The sequence below is a fragment of the Anguilla anguilla genome, chromosome 8, assembly GCF_013347855.1.
Source record: "Anguilla anguilla isolate fAngAng1 chromosome 8, fAngAng1.pri, whole genome shotgun sequence".
NCBI lineage: Eukaryota > Metazoa > Chordata > Actinopteri > Anguilliformes > Anguillidae > Anguilla > Anguilla anguilla.
Window position 1 is genome coordinate 46,508,041 of NC_049208.1, and position 25,374 is coordinate 46,533,414.

A 25,374-nucleotide genomic window follows, 5' to 3' on the forward strand; every position below is an offset into this window, starting at 1 on the left:
TGTTTCAATACAAGTGTGTTGTTTCTCATACAAACACAAGCTCCACACATTTCTATGCAAATGTTGGCAAAGGCAGCCATCAGTACAGAAACTAAGCTTTGTGATTGGCTCAGGTGTCTCAGTACCTGAATAACCTGCCCAGCACTCCAAGCAGAATCAATCAACACTTTCTTCTTCACATTTTCTTTCCTTTTTGAAAAGATTTGTAAATCCACAAGTGCGTGTTCACTGCCATCTGTGTGTTTGACAGCTGCAGAGATGGTATGATCACTTTCACTGTCCATTGCATGAAAGAAGAGGTGTGGCACTGGATAAACTAGGCTCTTTTATTTTACCCCCAACCGCTGATCCAAGATCAACAAACAAAAAAATGAACCCCAGAAGATGAAAATGCTGTTATATTAGCTGGCTAATGTGAGGAAAGTTGAAAGAGAGTTGTGGACAGTCTTAATAATCTTCCCTCATAATGCACACACAGACACACATACATAACCAAACACACACACACGCACACACACACGCACAAACACATACACATGTACACACATAACCACACAACGTGTCACACACACACACACACACGAGCACAGGGCGCACACACGCCAACACATAACTACTTACAAACACACATGCACACACACAGGCACAGGCACACAGGTCATGCTCAGATTAGAGCTATATTTCCACTTTTCGGCCTCTTTGCACCCCCTGGTGGTCACATGATGGGGATGCTGGCCAGGTTGGCGATTCCACAGAGGTTTCTGCTGTTCCGGGCCATCAAAATATAACCTCCATCGCCCCATGTTTGCCCCCAGCTGTTCGGGGCGGGGAGGGCGCGTGGGGTGGGGGGGGTGAAAGTTGGGGACGAGGATAAGAGGTTAGCATTTCTTGACTGCTTGTTGGAACACACTTTCCATTGCACATAAGTGAAAGTTTGTATCTACTACTGTTGTTATTCTACTCCACAACCCAAACATAGTGCACAACTGCCAGAGCTGTAGGCCAGAGCTGCATACTGCATGAAAAGAATACCTTTTCACTGAATATAAGGTATTGTGGGTTGTGTGGGTGTGGGTGGGGTTGATTCAAGGCTGCGTTTCATTGGCTGAGCTGACTGATTTGAAGCGTAACTGCCTCCCAGCTCCGCGGCAGAGCGCTTGGAGACACGCTCCGAGCGTCAAGCTCCTTTTAAAACACGCTGTCTGTCAGCTGCGTACTCTTTCCAGACCAGGGCGTGTCGCGGGGTCGGCGGAGCTCACCTGTTCTTAACGATCCAGAACTTCTTGCAGGTGGGAGTGACGCCGTAGCCGACCACCAGCACGGCGTGGTTCAGGTACTCCCCGCTACACTTGGGGTCATAGTAAACACCTGCAGAGGAGACGGCGGGACAGGTGAGCTGCTCTTACCTGTGGTAAACTGCCACTACACTGTTGTGTCCTTACCCACAAAGCCACTTTTGCGTCATTACCCACGATAGCACTTTTCTGTCATTATCCACAATGCCACTTTTGTGTCATTACCCACAATGCCACTTTTACTTTCTGACCCATGGACTTTCCACCTCTGCATTACACCGGAGAGTTTGTTTTAGTTTCAGAGATTGAAAGATTTCATCCAATTGTGCGGGGGGTCAGAAAGAGGTCAGCCAATAAGAACCGCCAAGATCTCACACTGTGCCAGCGAAACCTTCAACTGCCCGACTGGCTCTACAGTTCAGCCAATCACATGCAGGGAGACAATGTACTTCTGGGTCAATGGGTCAGTGCGTCCCCATGGTTCCCTCCCAGCAGAAGGCTCTGGCCTTACCGCTCTTGTAGAAGGTAAAGTTAGGGGATCTGGCTTGGATCCCCACGGAAACGGGCCCATGCACGGCCACGACTGCCTGCAAGACCCGCTCGTTCCCCGCAGGGAGCTCCATAAAGTCCCAGATCTGGGCCGCCCTGTCTGATCTGTCATAGGCACACTTCTGCTCCTGAGGAGGCACACACAAACACACACAGGCACACACACACACATACACCCATAAACAGGCACACATATACACACACACATACACACACAGGCACACACACACGCACACACACACACACACACACACATTAGACCACAGGTGGGCAATGGAAGCCGTATCTGTTTCTGGTTTTCTTGCAGGTTCTGGCCTAAATTATTTAATCAGCCCTGACATTAGCTCCATTTGTTGAAATGTAGCGTGTAAATTACTGTTTTTGTGTCACTAAGTGAAACATTTGCTGTGATCTAATTTACAAGAGAACCAGTGTTGGTGTATGCAGCCATTTATCTAATTTAGCCAGAGTAATTAGTGGAAATAGAAACCTACATATAGACCGGCTCTCCAGGCCCAGAACTGCCCACCCAGCACTAAACTCAGCCCCAAGGTTTTAAGGTATTTTCTATTAAAGATCTCCCATCCAAGTACAAAACAAGCCAATACCCACTTAGCTACAGCAGTTTGACTCAATAAGGGTACAGGGCAGTACAGCTGAGGTTCGTATTTCTATAAATAAATTAAAAAAGCTCTTTGGGTACAGTGCCCTGTGAGTATGTTTTATGAGGAAGTGGGGGTTCATGTACCACGCCCATGTAGGGATATTTCCTCTCAGAGCTGATGCCTTTCTTCATTGTGTACTTGTAGGCGTTGGTCATGTAGCCGCCCTTGCAGCCGTAGTTGCTCCTGACGCAGTCCACCAGGTTCTGGGGGCTGAGGGGCACCAGCTTCCTCCGGCTCCTCATTAGCTGACCCTCCAGAGCCCCCGCGGCGCTGATGGCCCAACAGGAAAGGCAGGAGCCCTGGGGAGGAACCGTGGCGCTGTCATTCCACCCGTGTCCACCATAGGGGAGCGTTACTCCTTATCGCGGTTTTTGGTGGGAGAGTGAGGGTAAAGCCACACATCCTCTGACGTGATCAGCTGGCTTCACTCTCGCCTCTCCAAATATCTTTGGAGCTTATGGGCGTATTTTTAAACAGCGTTTGTCAAACGTATTTTTATCCTACATTTTGGAAGTCCCCATAGAGCTGTAATTAACAAGACATCTTTAACTGAACTACATGGACTGGGGAACTAAAATTAGAAATTGACTTTTCATATCAGATCATGTGAACATGTCAGATCTTTAATCTGATGGGTTGATCCCTCGTGGACGTGAAAAATCACCTCCAATTGAAATGGACTGAGACGATTACGGAGTAGCTCCTTATCGGACGATGTGTGGCTTCACCCTTAGCCTTACAAATTTTCAGTGTTTTGAACAAAGCAACAATTGACAACTCGTTGTTGCTACGCCCATTACAGGGTTCGTGAAGTGTCACTCTCCCATCACTAGTTTCAGCACTCTCAGAGCGTTCTGTCTCTAAATACACTAAATAATCCAAGTTATCTGACACAGGTGTACAGAACGTCACTAGGAGCTATCTATTGAAGTCTGCCGTGATTGTTCAGACTGAAAGGAGGAAACCAAACATAACATTTTTCTTGGGTACTCAGATTATTAAACAGATTTAATTTAGAGAGTAATGTACAGCGTCAGCTACTACTTTCCATCCAGGAAAAGATGTCCCCAAAAGTGACAGAGCTAGTAGTTTTCCCCTGCTGCCACCAGAGGGCAGTATTGCTCATTGTGCCTCAACGCATGACCCCGGGAACTGCATGAATTTGCTGCCCTGTGCTTTCGGTGGTTTAACAGACTGAACACTAATCTAATTTGACCTAATGTTCATTTAGATAAATCATTTAAATGTACCGCTAATCCCTGTCTCTCTGGTAATGAAGCATGGAGATGAGTTCACCGCTAATTGTGGCCTCCGTTAGAAATGTTTAAAAATGGCCCGGTTCTTGGTTCCTGGATCTCGGTTCCTGGGTCCTCGTCTCTTTATGAACACACTGACCTGATTTATGACCGGCGTGACGAAGCCAAGTATGCGGTAATCGATGGCATTGGGCAGTTTTGTGGGGATGTCATCGAGAGCGAAGGTGTTGTTGGTCTCCCTGGCCTGAGGAACCACCAGACCGGTCATCTTCTCAGCCACTTCCTCAGCAGTCTGGGGTGGAGGGGGGGAGAAGACATGGTTCAGGAGGAGAAGATGAGGTGCTGGGTAACGATTCCTCTGTAAGTTTGACTTGGTAATGCGAGCTGTTCTGTCTGTGATTCCCCCCCTCCCCTCCACCCCCACCCCCACCCCCACCCACACCATGTGAAACAGCAATGCAGAGTTCTCAGTACTGGCCCAGGAGGAACTCATCTTCCAGGAAATTAGCTCTCTACTGTGCCAAGTCTGGCCCAGCAGAAACCTGTCACTATCAAATCCGTTTGTTGAGATGTTTTCATTCATGTGAAGTTAACTATTCCTTATCCAGAGCAACTTACATAGCATACTTCCTCACTGAAAACAGTTTTCTATTGCTGAAAGTTTACTGAGGCAGTTCAAGGAAAGGATTGTGCTGAAGGCCCCAAAAACTTTGAGTTACATAAGCCCAGTTATAGAGCCAAACCACTACATTGCATTGTATTGATCTTTTTTTAGTAAGTGATTTGTTGGTGTTGTTGTGCAAAAGCCTCCACTTCCAGTGTGATAGCGCTGTACTAATGCTCCTTCAGAGGAATGCTTCTGCTGGGGTGTGGGTCGGGCGGTGCAGCTCAGGTTGGATGGTGCGAGTTGTGAGGTGCAGTTTGGGTGGTGTGGGCTGGGCGGTGCAGGTCGGATGGTGCAGGATGGATGGTGCAGGTTGGCTGGTGTGGGTTGGGTGGTGAAGGTCGGAGGGTGTGAGTTGTGCGGTGCAGGTTGGGTGGTGCAGAATAGGTGGTGTGTGTTGGGTGGTGTAGGCTGGGTGGTGCAGGTCGGACGGTGTGAGTTGTGGGGTGCAGATTGGGCGGCGCAAGTTATGTGGTGTAGGTTGGGAGGTGTGGGTTTGGTGCTGCAGTTTGGGCGGTTCAAGTTGGATGGTGTGAGTTGTGGGGTGCAGGTGTTGCGGTACAGGTTGGATGGTGTGGATTGGGCAGTGCCGGTCGGGTGATGTGGATTAAGCAATGCAGGTTGGGTGGTGTGAATTGTGGGGTGCAGTTCGGATGGTGCAGGATGAGTGGTGTGGATTGGGCAGTGCAGGTTGAGTGGTGTGGATTGGGCAGTGCAGGTTGGGTGGTGTGAGTTGTGGGGTGCAGGTCAAGTGCTGCGGGTTTGGTGGTGCAGGTTGGATGTGTGGGTTGGGTGGTGTGGTTTAAGCAGTGCAGGTTGGGTGGTGTGAATTGTGGGGTGCATGTCGGATGGTGCAGGATGGGTGGTGCAGGTTTGGTGGTACAGGTTGGATGGTGTGGATTGTGCTGTGCAGGTTGGGTGGTGTGAGTTGTGGGGTGTGGGTCAATTGGTGCAGGTTGGGCGGTTCATGTTGGATGGTGTGAGTTGTGGGGTGCAGGTTGGGTGGTGTGGGTTATGGGGTGTAGATTGGATGTTGCAGGTTGTGGGGCGCAGGTTGGCGGTGCAGGTTGGCGGTGCAGGTTGTGGCGTGCAGGTTGGGCGGTGCAGGTTGGGTACTCGCCATGTCTCCCATGTGGTTCATGCCCAGCTGATAGGAGTGCATGCCCTGCTCATACTCCAGGTTGTGGGCCTCGATCAGCAGCGTGTTCTTCTCCCAGACTGACCTGCGCTGCTCCTCCTCCTCCTACAGGTTCAAAGGTGACTGTGTTCTGTTAAGGACACTCTACAATAATCAATATAAAAAAGAAAATAGGTCTAACACTTGTAAATGGATTCGAGAGAGAACACCAGAAGCCATCGCTGCCCTCAAGGTGGACCTAAGGAAACAAAACTGGAACGAGGTTTATGCTAATGATGATCCTAACAAAGCCTATGAGGCGTTTTTGTCCACATTAATTGTGCTTTATGAAAAAAACTGTCCGTTAAGAAAACTCACAAGGAAGCACAAATATGTGGACAAGCCATGAATTACCAAGGGGATAGAGAACGCACGTAAAAAGAAAAATGTATTATTTAGGAGATTTTTAGAACAATAGAAGCAGAAAAAGATACATAAAAATAAATTAATAAGTATTATGAGATCTAATAAGAAAGAGCATTATCACAAACTATTGGAGCAGTATAGGAGTAACACTCAAGGAACATGGAGAGTGCTTAACAGCCTAATTAAAAAGGGTACTGGAAAAGCAGACAAACCAAATTACTTTGTAAAAGATAACAGTACAATTATAAATAAAACAAAAGAAATCGACAATAAATGTAACAATTATTTTGTAAATGTTGGATACAATGTAGCAAACACGATTGCGGAGCCGAGAAATAGGGATGGTGTAGATGAAGACATTGTTCATAAAAACACTCTCCATCTTTATTAGAGGTGCTGCTGAAAAGGAAATACTTGACATTGTTAAAAAATGTAAGAATAAAAAGTCGACTGATTGGACTGAAATTAATATGTCGTTAGTAAAAGATATTATAGAATGTATAGTGAAACCATTGACACATATCTGCAATCAATCCTTCCAAACAAGTATATTTCCCAGCAAAATGAAAACAGCAAAAGTCATTCCTATTTATAAAAGTGGAGATAGACGTCTATTCTCCAATTATAGACCAATTTCTCTGCTTTCCCAGTTCTCAAAAATTTTAGAAAAAATATTTGTGCAAAGATTGGATAATTTCATAGAAAAACACAATTTATTGAGTGACCATCAGTATGACCTTCGAGCTTATAGGTCCACCTCAATGGTAGTGATGGAACTGGTAGAAGAGATTTCTACTGCAATGGACAACAAGAAATATACTGTGGGGGTGTTTCTAGACCTAAAAAAATCACTCTATACCATTGACCTGGCTTATTAATGAAGAAACTGGAGAGATATGGTATTAGAGGAATAGCACACTCATGGCTAAGTAGTTACCTCGATGATAGACATCAATATGTACAAATAAATAACGTTGAATCTGATTTGTTGAAGGTTACTTGTGGGGTTCCACAAGGTTCTGTGCTAGGCCCTAAACTGTTTATATTGTATATAAATGATATTTGTAAAGTGTCTAAATTGTTAAAATTTGTTTTATTTGCTGATGACACTAATTTATATTGCTCCGGGAAATGTTTGGAAGGGCTTCTGAATACAGTGGAAAGGGAATTGAAAGTCTTAAAGAAATGGTTTGAAAAGTTGTCACTGAATGTAAGTAAAACAAAGTTTATAATATTTGGTAATCGGCAAATCAATAATCAAGTAAAAATTATGATAAATGATGTCGAAATAGAAAGAGTGTATGAAAATAAATTTCTGGGCGTTATAATTGACCATAAAATATGTTGGAAACCACACATAAATAATGTGAAAACAAAAATGTCTAAAACCATCACAATATTATATAAAACTAAAGATATCTTGAATCAGAAATCACTATATATACTGTATTGTTCTCTCATAGTTCCATACATTACCTACTGTGTGGAGGTATGGGGAAATACATACAAAACCAGCACTTATCCAATTTTCACCCTACAGAAGAGAGCTATAAGAATTATAAATCGAACGGATTATTTCGAACCAACCAAAGCATTTATTGACTTACATGCTTTAAAATTTTATGATCTAGTTGATCTTAAAACTGCACAGATAATGTACAAAGCACAAAATAATTTGCTTCCTAACTGTATTCAGAGGTTTTTTGAAATTAGAGAGAGCCAGTATGAAATTAGGGGAATAGGTATGTTTAAAAAATCAAGGGTAAGGACAAATATAAAGATGAGAAGTATATCTGTCAAAGGGGTTAATTTGTGGAATAGTTGTGACAAGGAATTAAGAATGTGTAGTTCACTTTGCAAATTTAAAAAAATGTTTAAAAATAATGTGTTAAACAAATATAAAACAGAGTTATGATCATTATTGTGTATGAAACATTTGGAACTTTAGTTTTTGTTTCTGTTCTGATTTGTTTTTGTATAGCCTAAATCTAGTAGTGAAAGGGATGCATATTAGAATATGTTATGTAAAAAGGGTAGGTATAATAAGCTAAAGCTTCAGCCAACACCTTTTCGGTCAATATTTTTTGTTTTCCTTTTAATTTAATGCCTTATTGTTATTTATCTATTTCTATGTGCATTCTTTTTGGAAAATTGTTAATAAGGACCGAAATAAATTACTACTAGTACTACTATTAGGTGCCACACTGTGTCTGGGCCAGCTTTTGGTTCTCAACCTCAGCACCGGAGGTAATGTCGCCCCCTGTTGATATCTATGTTTTCACTCAAGAAGCAAGTTTCCCAATTGGGCTCCATTCATTTTTGACAGCAAAAATAAAATACTTCCGCTCAAATATTGATGTCAACAGCTTGCATTATATATATATATATATAAATATATATATATTTGGAAGAAAAATCACATTATATTTCCGAGGTAAAATATTTTATTCCTACCACACAGACAAAGATATGATATAAAATGGTACTTCCTGGTTCTGACGTGCTCCCCACAGGCTTCTATCGGCATCGCTGTCCCTACATATTTTTACTCTAAGGTCTGGGCCTCTGTGTCTGCAGGTTTTTACTCTAAGGTCTGGGCCTCTGTGTCTGCAGGTTTGTACTCTAAGGTCTGGGCCTCTGTGTTTGCAGGTTTTTACTCTAAGGTCTGGTCTTCTGTGTCTGCAGGTTGTTACTCTAAGGTCTGGGCCTCTCTGTTTGCAGGATTTTACTCTAAGGTCTGGGCCTCTGTGTCTGCAGGTTTTTACTCTAAGGTCTGGGCCTCTGTGTCTGCAGGTTTTTACTCTAAGGTCTGGGCCTCTGTGTTTGCAGGTTTGTACTCTAAGGTCTGGGCCTCTGTGTCTGCAGGTTTTTACTCTAAGGTTTGGGCCTCTGTGTTTGCAGGTTTGTACTCTAAGGTCTGGGCCTCTGCGTCTGCAGGTTTTTACTCTAAGGTCTGGGCCTCTGTGTCTGCAGGTTTTTGTTGGCTCTTTTCAATCAGCGGCCAATCAAGGCCCCGGAAACAAGGCGTGTGGACTTTGACACGCTTACCTGGCTGCCATACTCTTTATTGTGAAGGTCCTTCCAGTCCTTCCACTGACCATTCAGAGTCAGGTTGAGATGGGAGGAGGCGTGGCTAATGATCCCGAGGACCAATAGAAAGAAGTTCTGCAGGGCATGCATTCTAACGCTACTTTCTGAAGAAGAAGGGAGTAGGTGGGTGGGGGAGGGGGGTAGTGAGTGCAAGACAAACAAAAAATGAAAAAAACAGACATACATACAGTGCATGAAGAAGTCACAAAATTTCCAAGGCAACAAAAGGCGTAGATTTTAGTGGGGAAGGGGGCGCAGGGGATACGTCCCCCTCAATATTGGGAACACGTGCATTTGTCCCCCTGAATTTTGCGTTTTCTTTTACATAAATAAAGACATTTCCACCATTAATTGATACAGAAAAGGCACAAATTGGTGCATAAAAATTCACAAGATTTCAGGAAATTAAGTATTTGGCACTCAAAATTTCCCCCGCTTAATGTGTCCCCCCCAATGTTCAAACGAAACCTACGCCACTGATGGCAACATATTGACTCCAGCAAATTGTATAGAATCTTTTCGACCGAGACACCATCACCAAGACATTTTATGGGAAACCAGGAAGGATATAGTGTAGTACATCTGGGGCGGGAGTGTAGTATAATGGGTATAAAGAACCCTAAAGGTTGCAGGTTCAATTCCCAGGTGTCCCGGGAGGACACCGCAGTTGTACCCTTGTACTTAAACAGCATTGCTTCAGTGTATATCCAGCTGTATAAATGGATGCAATGTAAATGCTGTGTAAAATGGTGTGTAAGTCGCTCTGGATAAGAGTGTCTGCTAAATTCTTGTAATGTAATGTAATAGAATATAGGAACGACCAGGCCTGTTCACCCCCCCCCCCCCCTTAAAAAAAACAGCAAGTTTGGTAAGAAAAAAAAAAACTCCCCAGTGGGGAAAAAAACTTCCAGGTTTGAAGAAATCTCAAGTTCAACTCAGCTGTGGAGACGAAACCAATCCTCTGGCCAGCTCAGTGTTAGCAGTTATGCTAAATGCCAGGAAAGTAATCATAATCACAGTGGCAAAAAAGAGGCTTATACAGAAACTGGGATTTATATTGCAGCTGAGGCATTGGGTTTGAGATCAGAGGACAGTGGCTTTAATATCCACACAGACCCACTGCCAGTCTATCCCTGAACAAGGTGTTTATCCTGAAATAAATGCTTTATCTTTGGTCTCGTTGCGTGACAGTGTTTACCATCGCTCTGACTCCAGGTCTCTCTAGCTCACTTCCTCTTTCTACACAAAGAATAACCAGAAATGAAAAACAAGGTAGTGCTTTGCAACCGGTAATAGTACACTCAAGTGTTTCCTGTAAAAAAAAAACATTGAATACTTCAGAAATAATAAATGTAGCTCTATACTACAATCACTGCACAGATGCCGGTAGGCTGCTTTGTTGGTGACACAAAGGCGTAAGCCACAGAGTAAAATACATATCATGTTTGAAATCCATACATGCAAATATGTTTCAAATATATGCATTTGAAATACGGCCTATCCCTGTAGTTACTCTTCATTACCTTACGGGCTGCTCTATTTACATATACTGAGCACAGCAGATCAAAACCGGCCCAGGGATGAACATTATGTGTTAAATCACTCAGTGCAGGACACCGGTTGAGCGTTTAAACTCACTCCGCAAAAGGACCCGTTCTGACAGCTCGGGGACAGAGAGCGCTCTTACCGCTGCGTCTGACGGTGAGACCAGGATCGCCCAACACTCCTCACTGGACCGTGTCCCGACGAAAAGAGCACCTGTCTCCGCGCGGTCGCCTAGCAACGGGAGAAGATGAGGCCCGAAGTCTGCCCTCCTTGATGTCGCGATCAACAATCTACGAGCTCAAAGAGGAAGTTTTATTTCCTGAGAGAAAACTATTTTTATGTCTTTCTCTCCCTCTTTCTCTTTTTTCTTTCCCTGTCTGTCCCTCTTTCGCTCTCCCCCTTTCTCTCTCTCCCTGTCTTTCTCTCTCTCTTTCACTTTATGCAGCTCTCTCACTTCTTCTTACTGTCAGTCATCTGAAAGTTATTTCGGGCTGATAACCGCGCAGGAAAGACGTGAGGCTGCCGGGACACTGGTCTCTATTTCCTCATTCTGTTCTATTAAAGTATTTTTATCTGCTACACCTAAATGACCCTTAATCAACATGCATCCCCCTCAACACCCTGATCGTGTACAGAATCAATTCAAGTTGTGAGACTTTAAGGTAACACACTGATTCCTCAAACTATATTGAATAAGGGATAATTGACTTTAAATACAAACACAAGACATGTACACTTCAGATCAACACAGCTTTTTGAGCGTTACTCTAATGGTAAGCAGTATACACTTACTATAGCTTCAGGGATAAAAACAAACGCAGAAAAACTCATTTTAATTTCAAGTTTAGTTTCTTTTCTATTTTTTGCAGCAGATGTCGCTATGTGGTCATTACCCGGGTGTTTTCGGAAAACATTTTGTTCAAAACACAGACACAATGGAATGGCACACCTTTCTGGGAGGTGTGGGTAATGGTTTGATTGACACTCAGAGCCATTACAATCAAAACAATCCTGGTAATCCGATTTTAAAACTATAAAACAACCCCTCGTTCACATTCTCCTTGCACCGCTACTTCCAATTTGCTGTGGCTATTTCTGTCGTACACAGACAAGGCAGGTCTTATCTAGAGTTGATGTATTTCCCTCCAAGGGATTGGTTATCGTATAAACAAGACATGAAGTGTTTATTTAATATGGCTGATGATTTTTAAATGTCAGTAGGTAGTACATATCCAACTTTTAATGAATGTGGTCATTCCATATAAATTGTTTTATCAGTGTATCCTGGCTATTTTTTCAATCACATACTGTAATTGCACTTGTACTGATTGAATGATTTATTGATTGATTGAATGATTGATTGATTGATTGATTGATTGATTGATTGATTGATTGAGTGAGTGAGTGATTGACTGACCAGTAAACCCCAAAGAATTTATTTTTAAAGTTTATTGATTTGCAGATGTTGACCTAATTTATGTATTAGATAGAATATTGTTTATAACAGGGATACACCCAGGACTGTTCGCCTGTCCATCACAGGGCACACACACACTCATACCTAGGACAATTTAGACTCTTTTCAGGATTGTAAATATAAAATTTTTATTTTAATTTAAAATGCAAAGTGAAATTCTGTAGGCAACTTCATCTTGGCCATTGGCCTAGAGTAATACAGGATTAAATACAGGAGTACATGTTAGGTCAGATGAAACCAAGTTTCCATACAAGTGTGTTGTTTCTCATACAAACACAAGCTCCACCCATTTCTATGCAAATGTTGGCAAAGGCAGCCATCAGTACAGAAACTAAGCTTTGTGATTGGCTCAGGTGTCTCAGTACCTGAATAACCTGCCCAGCACTCCAAGCAGAATCAATCAACACTTTCTTCTTCACATTTTCTTTCCTGTTTGAAAAGATTTGTAAATCCACAAGTGCGTGTTCACTGCCATCTGTGTGTTTGACAGCTGCAGAGATGGTATGATCACTTTCACTGTCCATTGCATGAAAGAAGAGGTGTGGCACTGGATAAACTAGGCTCTTTTATTTTACCCCCAACCGCTGATCCAAGATCAACAAACAAAAAAATGAACCCCAGAAGATGAAAATGCTGTTATATTAGCTGGCTAATGTGAGGAAAGTTGAAAGAGAGTTGTGGACAGTCTTAATAATCTTCCCTCATAATGCACACACAGACACGTGTACACACATAACCACACAACGTCTCACACACACACACACACACGCGGGCATGCGGGCGCACACACGGGCACGGGGCACACACACGCCCACACATAACCACATACAAACACACATACACACACACAGGCACAGGCACACAGGTCATGCTCAGATTAGAGCTATATTTCCACTTTTCGGACTCTTTGCGCCCCCTGCTGGTCACATGATGGGGATGCTGGCCAGGTTGGCGATTCCACAGAGGTTTCTGCTGTTCCGGGCCATCAAAATATAACCTCTATCGCCCCATGCTTGCCCCCAGCTGTTCGGGGCGGGGAGGGCGCGTGGGGGTGGGGTTGGGGGGGGGATTGGTGAAAGTGGGAGAAAAACACAGATGGGGACGAGGACAAGAGGTTAACATTTCTTGACTGCTTGTTGGAACATACTTTCCATTGCACATAAGTGAAAGTTTGTATCTACTGCTGTTGTTATTCTACTCCACAACCCAAACATAACGCACAACTGCCAGAGCTGTAGGCCAGAGCTGCATACTGCATGAAAAGAATACCTTTTTCACTGAATATAAGGTATTGTGGGTTATGTTGATGGGGTTGATTCAAGGCTGCGTTTCATTGGCTGAGCTGCCTGATTTGAAGCGTAACTGCCTCCCAGCTCCGCGGCAGAGCACTTGGAGACACGCTCTGAGCGTCGAGCTCCTTGTAAAACACGCTGTCTGTCAGCTGCGTACTCTTTCCAGACCAGGGCGTGTCGTGGGGTCGGCGGAGCTCACCTGTTCTTAACGATCCAGAACTTCTTGCAGGTGGGAGTGACGCCGTAGCCGACCACCAGCACGGCGTGGTTCAGGTACTCCCCGCTACACTCGGGGTCGTAGTAAACACCTGCAGAGGAGACGGCGGGACAGGTGAGCTGCTCTTACCTGTGGTAAACTGCCACTACACTGTTGTGTCCTTACCCACAAAGCCACTTTTGCATCATTACCCACGATGGCACTTTTCTGTCATTATCCACAATGCCACTTTTGTGTCATTACCCACAATGCCACTTTTACTTTCTGACCCATGGACTTTCCACCTCTGCATTACACCGGAGAGTTTGTTTTAGTTTCAGAGCTTGAAAGATTTCATCCAATTGTGCGGGGGGTCAGAAAGAGGTCAGCCAATAAGAACCGCTGAGATCTCACACTGCGCCAGCGAAACCTTCAACTGCCCGACTGGCTCTACAGTTCAGCCAATCACATGCAGGGAGACAATGTACTTCCGGGTCAATGGGTCAGTGCGTCCCCATGGTTCCCTCCCAGCAGAAGGCTCTGGCCTTACCGCTCTTGTAGAAGATAAAGTTTGTGGATCTGGCTTGGATCCCCACGGAAACGGGCCCACGCACGGCCACGACTGCCTGTAAGAAACGCTCGTTCCCCGCAGGGAGCTCCATAAAGTACCAGATCTGGGCCACCCTGTCTGATCTGTCAAAGGTACACTTCTGCTCCTGAGGAGGCACACACAGACACACACAGGCACACACACACACACCCATAAACAGGCACACATATACACACACACATACACACACAGGCACACGCACACACACACTCACATACATACATACACACACACACAAACACACACACACACACACACACACACATTAGACCACAGGTGGGCAATGGAAGCCGTATCTGTTTCTGGTTTTCTTGCAGGTTCTGGCCTAAATTATTTAATCAGCCCTGACATTAGCTACATTTGTTGAAATGTAGCGTGTAAATTACTGTTTTTGTGTCACTAAGTGAAACATTTGCTGTGATCTAATTTACAAGAGAACCAGTGTTGGTGTATGCAGCCATTTATCTCATTTAGCCAGAGTAATTAGTGGAAACAGAAACCTACATATAGACCGGCTCTCCAGGCCCAGAACTGCCCACCCAGCACTAAACTCAGCCCCAAGGTTTTGAGGTATTTTCTACTAGAGATCTCCCATCCAAGTACAAAACAAGCCAATACCCACTTAGCTACAGCAGTTTGACTCAATAAGGGTACAGGGCAGTACAGCTGAGGTTCGTATTTCTATAAATAAATAAAAAAAGTTGTTTGGGTACAGTGCCCTGTGAGTATGTTTTATGAGGAAGTGGGGGTTCATGTACCACGCCCATGTAGGGATATTTCCACTCAGAGCTGATGCCTTTCTTCATTGCATACTTGTAGGCATTGGTCATGTAGCCGCCCTTGCAGCCGTAGTTGCTCCTGACGCAGTCCACCAGGTTCTGGGGGCTGAGAGGCACCAGCTTCCTCCGGCTCCTCATTAGCTGACCCTCCAGAGCCCCCGCGGCGCTGATGGCCCAACCGGACCGGCAGGAGCCCTGGGGAGGAACCGTGGTGCTGTCATTCCACCCGTGTCCACCAGAGGGGAGCGTTACTCCTGATCGCGGTTATTGGTGGGCGAGCAAGGGTAAAGCCACACATCCTCTGACGTGACCACCTGGCTTCACTCTCGCCTCTCCAAATATCTTTGGAGCTTATGGGCGTATTTTTAAACAGCGTTTGTCAAATGTATTTTTATCCTACATTTTGGAAGTCCCCACAGAGCAGTAATTAACAAGACATCTTTAACTGAACTACATGGACTGGGGAAATAAAATTAGAAATTGACTTTTCACATCAGATCGTGTGAACATGACGGATCTTTAATCTGATGGGTTGATCCTTCGCGGACGTGAAAAATCACCTCCCATTGAAATGGACTGAGACGATTACAGAGTAGCTCCTTATCGGAGGATGTGTGGCTTCACCCTTAGCCTTACAAATTTTCAGTGGTTTGAACAAGGCAATGATTGACAACTCATTGTTGCTCCGCCCATTACGGGCGTGTCACTCTCCCATCGCTAGTTTCAGCACACTCAGAGCGTTCTGTCTCTAAATACACTAAATAATCCAAGTTATCTGACACAGGTGTACAGAACGTCACTAGGAGCTATCTATTGACAAGTCTGCCGTGATTGTTCAGACTAAAAGGAGGAGACCAAACATAACATTTTCCTTGGGTACTCAGATTATTGAACAGATTTAATTTAGAGAGTAATGTACAGAGTCAGCTACTACTTTCCATCCAGGAAAAGATGTCCCCAAAAGTGACAGAGCTAGTAGTTTTCCCCTGCTGCCACCAGAGGGCAATATTGCTCCTTGTGCCTCAACGCATGACCCCGGGAACCGCCTGAACTTGCTGCCCTGTGCTTTCGGTGGTTTAACAGACTGAACACTAATCTAATTTGACCTAATGTTCATTTAGATAAATCATTTAAATGTACCGCTAATCCCTGTCTCTCTGGTAATGAAGCATGGAGATGAGTTCACCTCTAATTGTGGCCTCCGTTAGAAATGTTTAAAAATGGCCCGGTTCTTGGTTCCTGGATCTCGGTTCCTGGGTCCTCGTCTCTTTATGAACACACTGACCTGATTTATGACCGGCGTGACGAAGCCAAGTATGCGGTAATCGATGGCATTGGGCAGTTTTGTGGGGATGTCATTGAGAGCGAAGGTGTTGTTGGTCTCCCTGGCCTGAGGAACCACCAGACCGGTCATCTTCTCAGCCACTTCCTCAGCGGTCTGGGTGGAGGGGGGGAGAAGACATGGTTCAGGAGGAGAAGATGAGGTGCTGGGTAACGATTCCTCTGTAAGTTTGACTTGGTAATGCGAGCTGTTCTGTCTGTGATTCCCCCCCTCCCCTCCACCCCCACCCCCACCCCCACCCCCACCCACACCATGTGAAACAGCAATGCAGAGTTCTCAGTACTGGCCCAGGAGGAACTCGTCTTCCAGGAAATTAGCTCTCTACTGTGCCAAGTCTGGCCCAGCAGAAACCTGTCACTATCTAATCCGTTTGTTGAGATGTTTGGTGGTGCAGGTTGGATGTGTGGGTTGGGTTGTGTGGTTTAAGCAGTGCAGGTTGGGTGGTGTGAATTGTGGGGTGCATGTCGGATGGTGCAGGATGGATGGTGCAGGTTTGGTGGTACAGGTTGGATGGTGTGGATTGTGCTGTGCAGGTTGGGTGGTGTGAGTTGTGGGGTGTGGGTCAATTGGTGCAGGTTGGGCGGTTCATGTTGGATGGTGTGAGTTGTGGGGTGCAGGTTGGGTGGTGCAGGTTATGGGGTGTAGATTGGATGTTGCAGGTTGTGGGGCGCAGGTTGGCGGTGCAGGTTGGCGGTGCAGGTTGTGGCGTGCAGGTTGGGCGGTGCAGGTTGGGTACTCGCCATGTCTCCCATGTGGTTCATGCCCAGCTGATAGGAGTGCATGCCCTGCTCATACTCCAGGTTGTGGGCCTCGATCAGCAGCGTGTTCTTCTCCCAGACTGACCTGCGCTGCTCCTCCTCCTCCTACAGGTTCAAAGGTGACTGTGTTCTGTTAAGGACACTCTACAATAATCAAGATAAAAAAGAAAATAGGTCTAACACTTGTAAATGGATTCGAGAGAGAACACCAGAAGCCATCGCTGCCCTCAAGGTGGACCTAAGGAAACACAACTGGAACGAGGTTTATGCTAATGATGATCCTAACAAAGCCTATGAGGCGTTTTTGTCCACATTAATTGTGCTTTATGAAAAAAACTGTCCGTTAAGAAAACTCACAAGGAAGCACAAATATGTGGACAAGCCATGAATTACCAAGGGGATAGAGAACGCACGTAAAAAGAAAAATGTATTATTTAGGAGATTTTTAAAACATAGAACAATAGAAGCAGAAAACAAATATAAGATACATAAAAATAAATTAATAAGTATTATGAGATCTAATAAGAAAGAGCATTATCACAAACTATTGGAGCAGTATAGGAGTAACACTCAAGGAACACGGAGAGTGCTTAACAGCCTAATTAAAAAGGGTACTGGAAAAGCAGACAAACCAAATTACTTTGTAAAAGATAACAATACAATTATAAATAAAACAAAAGAAATCGACAATAAATGTAACAATTATTTTGTAAATGTTGGATACAATGTAGCAAACACGATTGCGGAGCCGAGAAATAGGGATGGTGTAGATGAAGGCATTGTTCATAAAAACACTCTCCATCTTTATTAGAGGTGCTGCTGAAAAGGAAATACTTGACATTGTTAAAAAATGTAAGAATAAAAAGTCGACTGATTGGACTGAAATTAATATGTCGTTAGTAAAAGATATTATAGAATGTATAGTGAAACCATTGACACATATCTGCAATCAATCCTTCCAAACAGGTATATTTCCCAGCAAAATGAAAACAGCAAAAGTCATTCCGATTTATAAAAGTGGAGATAGACGTCTATTCTCCAATTATAGACCAATTTCTCTGCTTTCCCAGTTCTCAAAAATTTTAGAAAAAATATTTGTGCAAAGATTGGATAATTTCATAGAAAAACACAATTTATTGAGTGACCATCAGTATGACCTTCGAGCTAATAGGTCCACCTCAATGGCAGTGATGGAACTGGTAGAAGAGATTTCTACTGCAATGGACAACAAGAAATATACTGTGGGGGTGTTTCTAGACCTAAAAAAATCACTCTATACCATTGACCTGGCTTATTAATGAAGAAACTGGAGAGATATAGTATTAGAGGAATAGCACACTCATGGCTAAGTAGTTACCTCGATGATAGACATCAATATGTACAAATAAATAACGTTGAATCTGATTTGTTGAAGGTTACTTGTGGGGTTCCACAAGGTTCTGTGCTAGGCCCTAAACTGTTTATATTGTATATAAATGATATTTGTAAAGTGTCTAAATTGTTAATTTGCTGTTTTATTTGTTTTATTTGCTGATGACACTAATTTATATTGCTCTGGGAAAAGTTTGGAAGGGCTTCTGAATACAGTGGAAAGGGAATTGAAAGTCTTAAAGAAATGGTTTGAAATTAACAAGTTGTCACTGAATGTAAGTAAAACAAAGTTTATAATATTTGGTAATCGGCAAATCAATAATCAAGTAAAAATTATGATAAATGATGTCGAAATAGAAAGAGTGTATGAAAATAAATTTCTGGGCGTTATAATTGACCATAAAATATGTTGGAAACCACACATAAATAATGTGAAAACAAAAATGTCTAAAACCACCACAATATTATATAAAACTAAAGATATCTTGAATCAGAAATCACTATATATACTGTATTGTTCTCTCATAGTTCCATACATTACCTACTGTGTGGAGGTATGGGGAAATACATACAAAACCAGCACTTATCCAATTTTCACCCTACAGAAGAGAGCTATAAGAATTATAAATCGAATGGATTATTACGAACCAACCAAAGCATTTCTTGACTTACATGCTTTAAAATTTTATGATCTAGTTGATCTTAAAACTGCACAGATAATGTACAAAGCACAAAATAATTTGCTTCCTAACTGTATTCAGAGGTTGTTTGAAATTAGAGAGAGCCAGTATGAAATTAGGGGAATAGGTATGTTTAAAAAATCAAGGGTAAGGACAAATATAAAGATGAGAAGTATATCTGTCAAAGGGGTTAATTTGTGGAATAGTTGTGACAAGGAATTAAGAATGTGTAGTTCACTTTGCAAATTTTAAAAAATGTTTAAAAATAATGTGTTAAACAAATATAAAACGGAGTTATGATCATTATTGTGTATGAAACATTTGGAACTTTAGTTTTTGTTACTGTTCTGATTTGTTTTTGTATAGCCTAAGTAGTGAAAGGGATGCATATTAGAATATGTTATGTAAAAAGGGTAGGTATAATAAGCTAAAGCTTCAGCCAACACCTTTTCGGTCAATATTTTTTGTTTTCCTTTTAATTTAATTTAATGCCTTATTGTTATTTATCTATTTCTATGTGCATTCTTTTTGGAAAATTGTTAATAAGGACCGAAATAAATTACTACTAGTACTACTATTAGGTGCCACACTGTGTCTGGGCCAGCTTTTGGTTCTCAACCTCAGCACCGGAGGTAATGTCGCCCCCTGTTGATATCTATGTTTTCACTCAAGAAGCAAGTTTCCCAATTGGGCTCCATTCATTTTTGACAGCAAAAATAAAATACTTCCGCTCAAATATTGATGTCAACGGCTTGCATTATATATATATATATATATATATTTGGAGGAAAAATCACATTATTTTTCCGGAGGTAAAATATTTTATTCCTACCACACAGACAAAGATATGATAAAAAATGGTACTTCCTCGTTCTGATGTGCTCCCCACAGGCTTCTATCGGCATCGCTGTCCCTACATATTTTTACTCTAAAGTCTGGGCCTCTGTGTCTGCAGGTTTTTACTCTAAGGTCTGGGCCTCTGTGTCTGCAGGTTGTTACTCTATGGTCTGGGCCTCTGTGTCTGCAGGTTTTTACTCTAAGGTCTGGGCCACTGTGTCTGCGGGTTGTTACTTTAAGGTCTGGGCCTCCGTGTCTGCAGGTTTTTACTCTAAGGTCTGGGCCTCTGTGTCTGCAGGTTTTTACTCTAAGGTCTGGGCCTCTGTGTCTGCAGGTTTTTACTCTAAGGTCTGGGCCTCCGTGTCTGCAGGTTTTTACTCTAAGGTCTGGGCCTCTGTGTCTGCAGGTTTTTACTCTAAGGTCTGGGCCTCTGTGTCTGCAGGTTGTTACTCTAAGGTCTGGGCCTCTGTGTCTGCAGGTTTTTACTCTAAGGTCTGGGCCACTGTGTCTGCAGGTTTGTACTCTAAGGTCTGGGCCACTGTGTCTGCAGGTTTTTACTCTAAGGTCTGGGCCTCTGTGTCTACAGGTTTTTACTCTAAGGTCTGGGCCTCTGTGTCTACAGGTTGTTACTCTAAAGTCTGGGCCTCTGTGTCTACAGGTTTTTACTCTGAGGTCTGGACCGCTGTGTCTGCAGGTTTTTGTGGGCTCTTTTCAATCAGCAGCCAATCAAGGCCCTGGAAACAAGGCGTGTGGACTTTGACACGCTTACCTGGCTGCCATACTCTTTATTGTGAAGGTCCTTCCAGTCCTTCCACTGACCATTCAGAGTCAGGTTGAGATGGGAGGAGGCGTGGCTAATGATCCCGAGGACCAATAGAAAGAAGTTCTGCAGGGCATGCATCCTAAAACTACTTTCTGAAGAAAAAGGGAGTAGGTGGGTGGGGGAGGGGGGTAGTGAGTTCAAGACAAACAAAAAATGAAAAAAACAGACATACATACAGTGCATGAAGAAGTCACAAAATTTCCAAGGCAACAAAAGGCGTAGATTTCGGGGATGCGTCCCCCTCAATATTTGGAACACGTGCATTTGTCCCCCTGAATTTTGCGTTTTCCTTTACATAAATAAAGACATTTCCACCATAAATTGATACAGAAAAGGCACAAATTGGTGCATAAAAATTCACCAGAATGCAGGAAATTAAATATTTGGCACTCAAAATTTCCCCCGCTTAATGTCCCCCCCCCAATGTTCAAACGAAACCTACGCCACTGATGGCAACATATTGACTCCAGCAAATTGTATAGAATCTTTTCTACCGAGACACCATCACCAAGACATTTTATGGGAAACCAGGGATGATATAGTGTAGTATATCTGGGGCGGGAGTGTAGTATAATGGGTATGAAGTACTCTAAAGGTTGCAGGTTCGATTCCCAGCTGTGCAGGGAGGACACTGCAGTTGTACCCTTAAGCAAGGTACTTGAACAGCATTGCTTCAGTATATATCCAGCTGTATAAATGGATGCAATGTAAATGCTGTGTAAAATGTTGTGTAAGTCGCTCTGGATAAGAGTGTCTGATAAATTCTTGTAATGTAATGTAATAGAATCTAGGAACGACCAGGCCTGATCACCCCCCCCCCCCCCAAAAAAAACAGCAAGTTTGGTAAGAAAAAAAAATTCCCCAGTGGGAAAAAAAACTTCCAGGTTTGAAGAAATCTCAAGTTCAACTCAGCTGTGGAGACAAAACCAATCCTCTGGCCAGCTCAGGGTTAGCAGTTATGCTAAATGCCAGGAAAGTAATCATAATCGCAGTGGCAAAAAAGAGACTTATACAGAAACTAGGATTTATATTGCAGCTGAGGCATTGGGGTAGAGAGCAGAGGACAGTGGCTTTCATATCCACACGGACCCGCTGCCAGTCTATCCCTGAACAAGGTGTTTATCCTGAAATAATTGCTTTATCTTTGGTCTTGTTGCATGACAGTGTTTACCATCGCTCTGACTCCAGGTCTCTCAAGCTCACTTCCTCTTTCTACACAAAGAATAACTACAAATGAAAAACAAGGAAGTGCTGTGCAACCGGTAAAAGTACACTCAAGTATTTCCTGTAAAAAAAAAAAAACATTGAATACTTCAGAAATAATAAATGTAGCTCTATACTACAATCACTGCACAGATGCCGGTAGGCTGCTTTGTTGGTGACACAAAGGCGTAAGCCACAGAGTAAAATACATATCATGTTTGAAATCCATACATGCAAATATGTTTCAAATATATGCATTTGAAATACGGCCTATCCCTGTAGTTACTCTTCATTACCTTACGGGCTGCTCTATTTACATATACTGAGCACAGCAGATCAAAACCGGCCCAGGGATAAACATTATGTGTTAAATCACTCAGTGCAGGACACCGGTTGAGCGTTTAAACTCTCTCCGCAAAAGGACCCGTTCTGACGGCTCGGGGACAGAGAGCGCTCTTACCGCTGCGTCTGACGGTGAGACCAGGATCGCCCAACACTCCTCACTGGACCGTGTCCAAACGAAAAGAGGACCTGTCTCCGCACGGTCGCCTAGCAACGGGAGAAGATGATGCCAGAAGTCTGCCCTCCTTGATGTCGCGATCAACAATCTACGAGCTAAAGAGGAAGTTTTATTTCCTGAGAGAAAACTATTTTTATGTCTTTCTCTCCCTCTTTCTCTTTTTTCTTTCCCTGTCTGTCCCTCTTTCGCTCTCCCCCTTTCTCTCTCTCCTTCTCTTTCTCTCTCTCTTTTACTTTATGCAGCTCTCTCACTTCTTCTTACTGTCAGTCGTGTGAAAGTTATTTCGGGCCGATAACCGCGCAGGAAAGGCTTGAGGCTGCCGGAACACTGGTCTCTATTTCCTCATTCTGTTCTATTAAAGTATTTTTATCTGCTACACCTAAATGACCCTTAATCAACATGCATCCCCCCCAACCCCCTGATCGTGTACATAATCAATTCAAGTTGCAAGACTTTAAGGTAACACTCTGATTCCTCAAAGTATATTGAATAAGGGATAATTGGCTTCAAATACAAACACAAGACATGTACACTTCAGATCAACACAGCTTTTTGAGCATTACTCTAGTGGTAAGCAGTATAGGCCTACACTGACTATAGCTTCAGGGATAAAAACAAACTCAAAAAAACTCATTTTAATTTCAAGTTTCTTTTTTATTTTTTGCAGCAGATGTCGCTATGTGGTCATTACCCGGGTGTTTTCAGAAAACATTTTGTTCAAAACACAGACACAATGGAATGGCACACCTTGCTGGGAGGCGTGGATAATGGTTTGATTGACACTCAGAGCCATTACAATCCAAACAATCCTGGTAATCCGATTTTAAAACTATAAAACAACCCCTCGTTCACATTCTCCTTGCACCGCTACTTCCAATTTGCTGTGGCTAATTCTGTCGTACACAGACAAGGCAGGTCTTATCTAGAGTTAATGTATTTCCCTCCAAGGGATTGGTTATCGTAAAAACAAGACATGAAGTGTTTATTTAATATGGCTGATGATTTTTAAATGTCAGTAGGCAGTACATTTCCAACCTTTAATGAATGTGGTCATTCCATATAAATTGTTTTATGAGTGAATCCTGGCTATTTTCTCAATCACATACTATAATTGCACTTGTACTGATTGATTGATTGATTGAGTGAGTGAGTGAGTGAGTGAGTGAGTGATTGACAGACCAGTAAACCCCAAAGAATTTATTTTTAAAGTTTATTGATATGCAGATGTTGACCTAATCTATGTATTAGATAGAATATTGTTTATAACAGGGATACACCCAGGACAGTTCACCTGTCCATCACAGGGCACACACACCATTCACTCACACACTCATACCTATCTCATTATAATTAAGATTTCATCCAATTGTCAGAAAGAGGTCAGCCAATAAGACACGCCGAGAGCTCACACTGTGCTAGTGAAACCTTCAGCTGCCCGACTGGCTCTGCAGTTCAGCCAATCACATGCAGGGAGACAAAATACTTCCAGGTCAAGGGGTCAGTGCGTCCCCATGGTTCCCTCCCAGCAGAAGGCTCTGGCCTTACCGCTCTTGTAGAAGACAAAGCTTCTGGATCTGGAGTTGATCCCCACGGAAACGGGCCCATGCACGGCCACGACTGCCCGCAAGACCCGCTCGTTCGCCTCAGGGAGCTCCTTAGAGTCCCAGATCTGGGCAACCCTGTCTGATCTGTCAAAGGCACACTTCTGCTCCTGAGGAGGCATACACAGACACACACAGGGACACACCCACACACACCCATAAACAGGCACACATATACACACACACACATACACACACAGGCACACACACACACACACGCACACACACATACATACACACAAACAGGCACACACACATACACACACACACACACACACACACACACACACATACATACACACAAACAGGCACATACACACGCACACTCACACACACACACACACACACACACACACATTCATACACACATACACACACATACACACAAACAGGCACACGCACACACACACACACACACACACACACACACATTAGACCACAGATGGGCAATGGAAGCCGTATCTGTTTCTGGTTTTCTTGCAGGTTCTGGCCTAAATTATTTAATCAGCCCTGACATTAGCTCCATTTGTTGAAATGTAGCGTGTAAATTACTGCTTTTGTGTCACTAAGTGAAACATTTGCTGTGATCTAATTTACAAGAGAACCAGTGTTGGTGTATGCAGTCATTTATCTAATTTAGCCAGAGTAATTAGTGGAAACAGAAACCTACATATAGACCGGCTCTCCAGGCCCAGAACTGCCCACCCAGCACGAAACTCAGACCCAAGGTTTTAAGGTATTTTCTACTAGAGATCTCCCATCCAAGTACAAAACAAGCCAATAGCCACTTAGCTACAGCAGTTTGACTCAGTAAGGGTACAGGGCAGTACAGCTGAGGTTTGTATTTCTTAAAAAAAATAATTTAAAAAAGCTGTTTAGGTACAGTGCCCTGTGAGTATGTTTTATGAGGAAGTGGGGGTTTATGTACCACGCTCATGTAGGGATATTTCCTCTCAGAGCTGATGCCTATCTTCATTGCGTACTTGTAGGCATCCTCTGACGTGATCAGCTGGCTTCACTCTCGCCTCTCCAAATATCTTTGGAGCATGTGGGCGTTTCCTGTTTTTTAAACAGCGTTCGTCAAATGTATTTTTATCCTACATTGACTTTTCACATCAGATCGTGTGAACATGACGGATCTTTAATCTGATGGGTTGATCCTCGTGGACGTGAAAAATAACCTCCAATTGAAATGGACTGAGACGATTACAGAGTAGCTCCTTATCGGAGGATGTGTGGCTTCACCCTTGGCCTTACAAATTTTCAGTGGTTTGAACA

At 43.4% G+C, this 25,374-nt stretch overlaps 2 protein-coding genes across 3 annotated transcripts; both read right to left on the bottom strand.

The window, feature by feature from the left end:
* Window positions 1–307: 307 nt before the first annotated feature.
* Window positions 308–11,040, bottom strand: LOC118233658 (cathepsin K-like). The gene is made up of 8 exons (XM_035429467.1): window positions 10,750–11,040; window positions 9,021–9,166; window positions 5,550–5,672; window positions 3,905–4,057; window positions 2,593–2,808; window positions 1,807–1,972; window positions 1,260–1,368; window positions 308–815 (listed from the first exon to the last, which is right to left on the bottom strand). The coding sequence occupies exons 2-8, from the start codon at window positions 9,150–9,152 to the stop codon at window positions 716–718; spliced, it is 999 nt and encodes a 332-aa protein (XP_035285358.1). The 5' UTR covers window positions 9,153–9,166; window positions 10,750–11,040; the 3' UTR covers window positions 308–715.
* Window positions 11,041–12,186: 1,146 nt separating this feature from the next.
* On the bottom strand, window positions 12,187–22,916 carry LOC118233659 (cathepsin K-like). Of its 2 annotated transcripts, none has more exons than XM_035429469.1 (8): window positions 22,436–22,916; window positions 20,719–20,860; window positions 17,044–17,166; window positions 16,247–16,399; window positions 14,941–15,156; window positions 14,123–14,288; window positions 13,576–13,684; window positions 12,187–13,107 (listed from the first exon to the last, which is right to left on the bottom strand). In XM_035429469.1, exons 2-8 carry the CDS (start codon window positions 20,848–20,850, stop codon window positions 13,008–13,010), a joined length of 999 nt encoding a protein of 332 aa, XP_035285360.1. In that variant the 5' UTR covers window positions 20,851–20,860; window positions 22,436–22,916; the 3' UTR covers window positions 12,187–13,007. The 2 variants fall into 2 exon arrangements, with proteins under 2 accessions (XP_035285360.1, XP_035285359.1); XM_035429468.1 differs by having other exon boundaries at window positions 20,719–20,864.
* Window positions 22,917–25,374: the final 2,458 nt, after the last annotated feature.

Bases quoted from the DNA above. Each gene is read 5' to 3' on its own strand.
- LOC118233658 (XM_035429467.1), bottom strand. From the start codon at position 9,152: ATGCATGCCCTGCAGAACTTCTTTCTATTGGTCCTCGGGATCATTAGC. The intron at 5,673-9,020 runs GTAAGCGTGTCA...TTGAACCTGTAG, and splicing joins ATAAAGAGTATGGCAGCCAG to GAGGAGGAGGAGCAGCGCAG. The intron at 4,058-5,549 runs GCGAGTACCCAA...CCTCCACCCCAG, and splicing joins TGAACCACATGGGAGACATG to ACTGCTGAGGAAGTGGCTGA.
- LOC118233659 (XM_035429469.1), bottom strand. From the start codon at position 20,850: ATGCATGCCCTGCAGAACTTCTTTCTATTGGTCCTCGGGATCATTAGC. The intron at 15,157-16,246 runs GTCAGTGTGTTC...GTTCCTCCCCAG, and splicing joins TCACGCCGGTCATAAATCAG to GGCTCCTGCCGGTCCGGTTG. The intron at 14,289-14,940 runs GTACATGAACCC...GTGCCTCCTCAG, and splicing joins AATATCCCTACATGGGCGTG to GAGCAGAAGTGTACCTTTGA.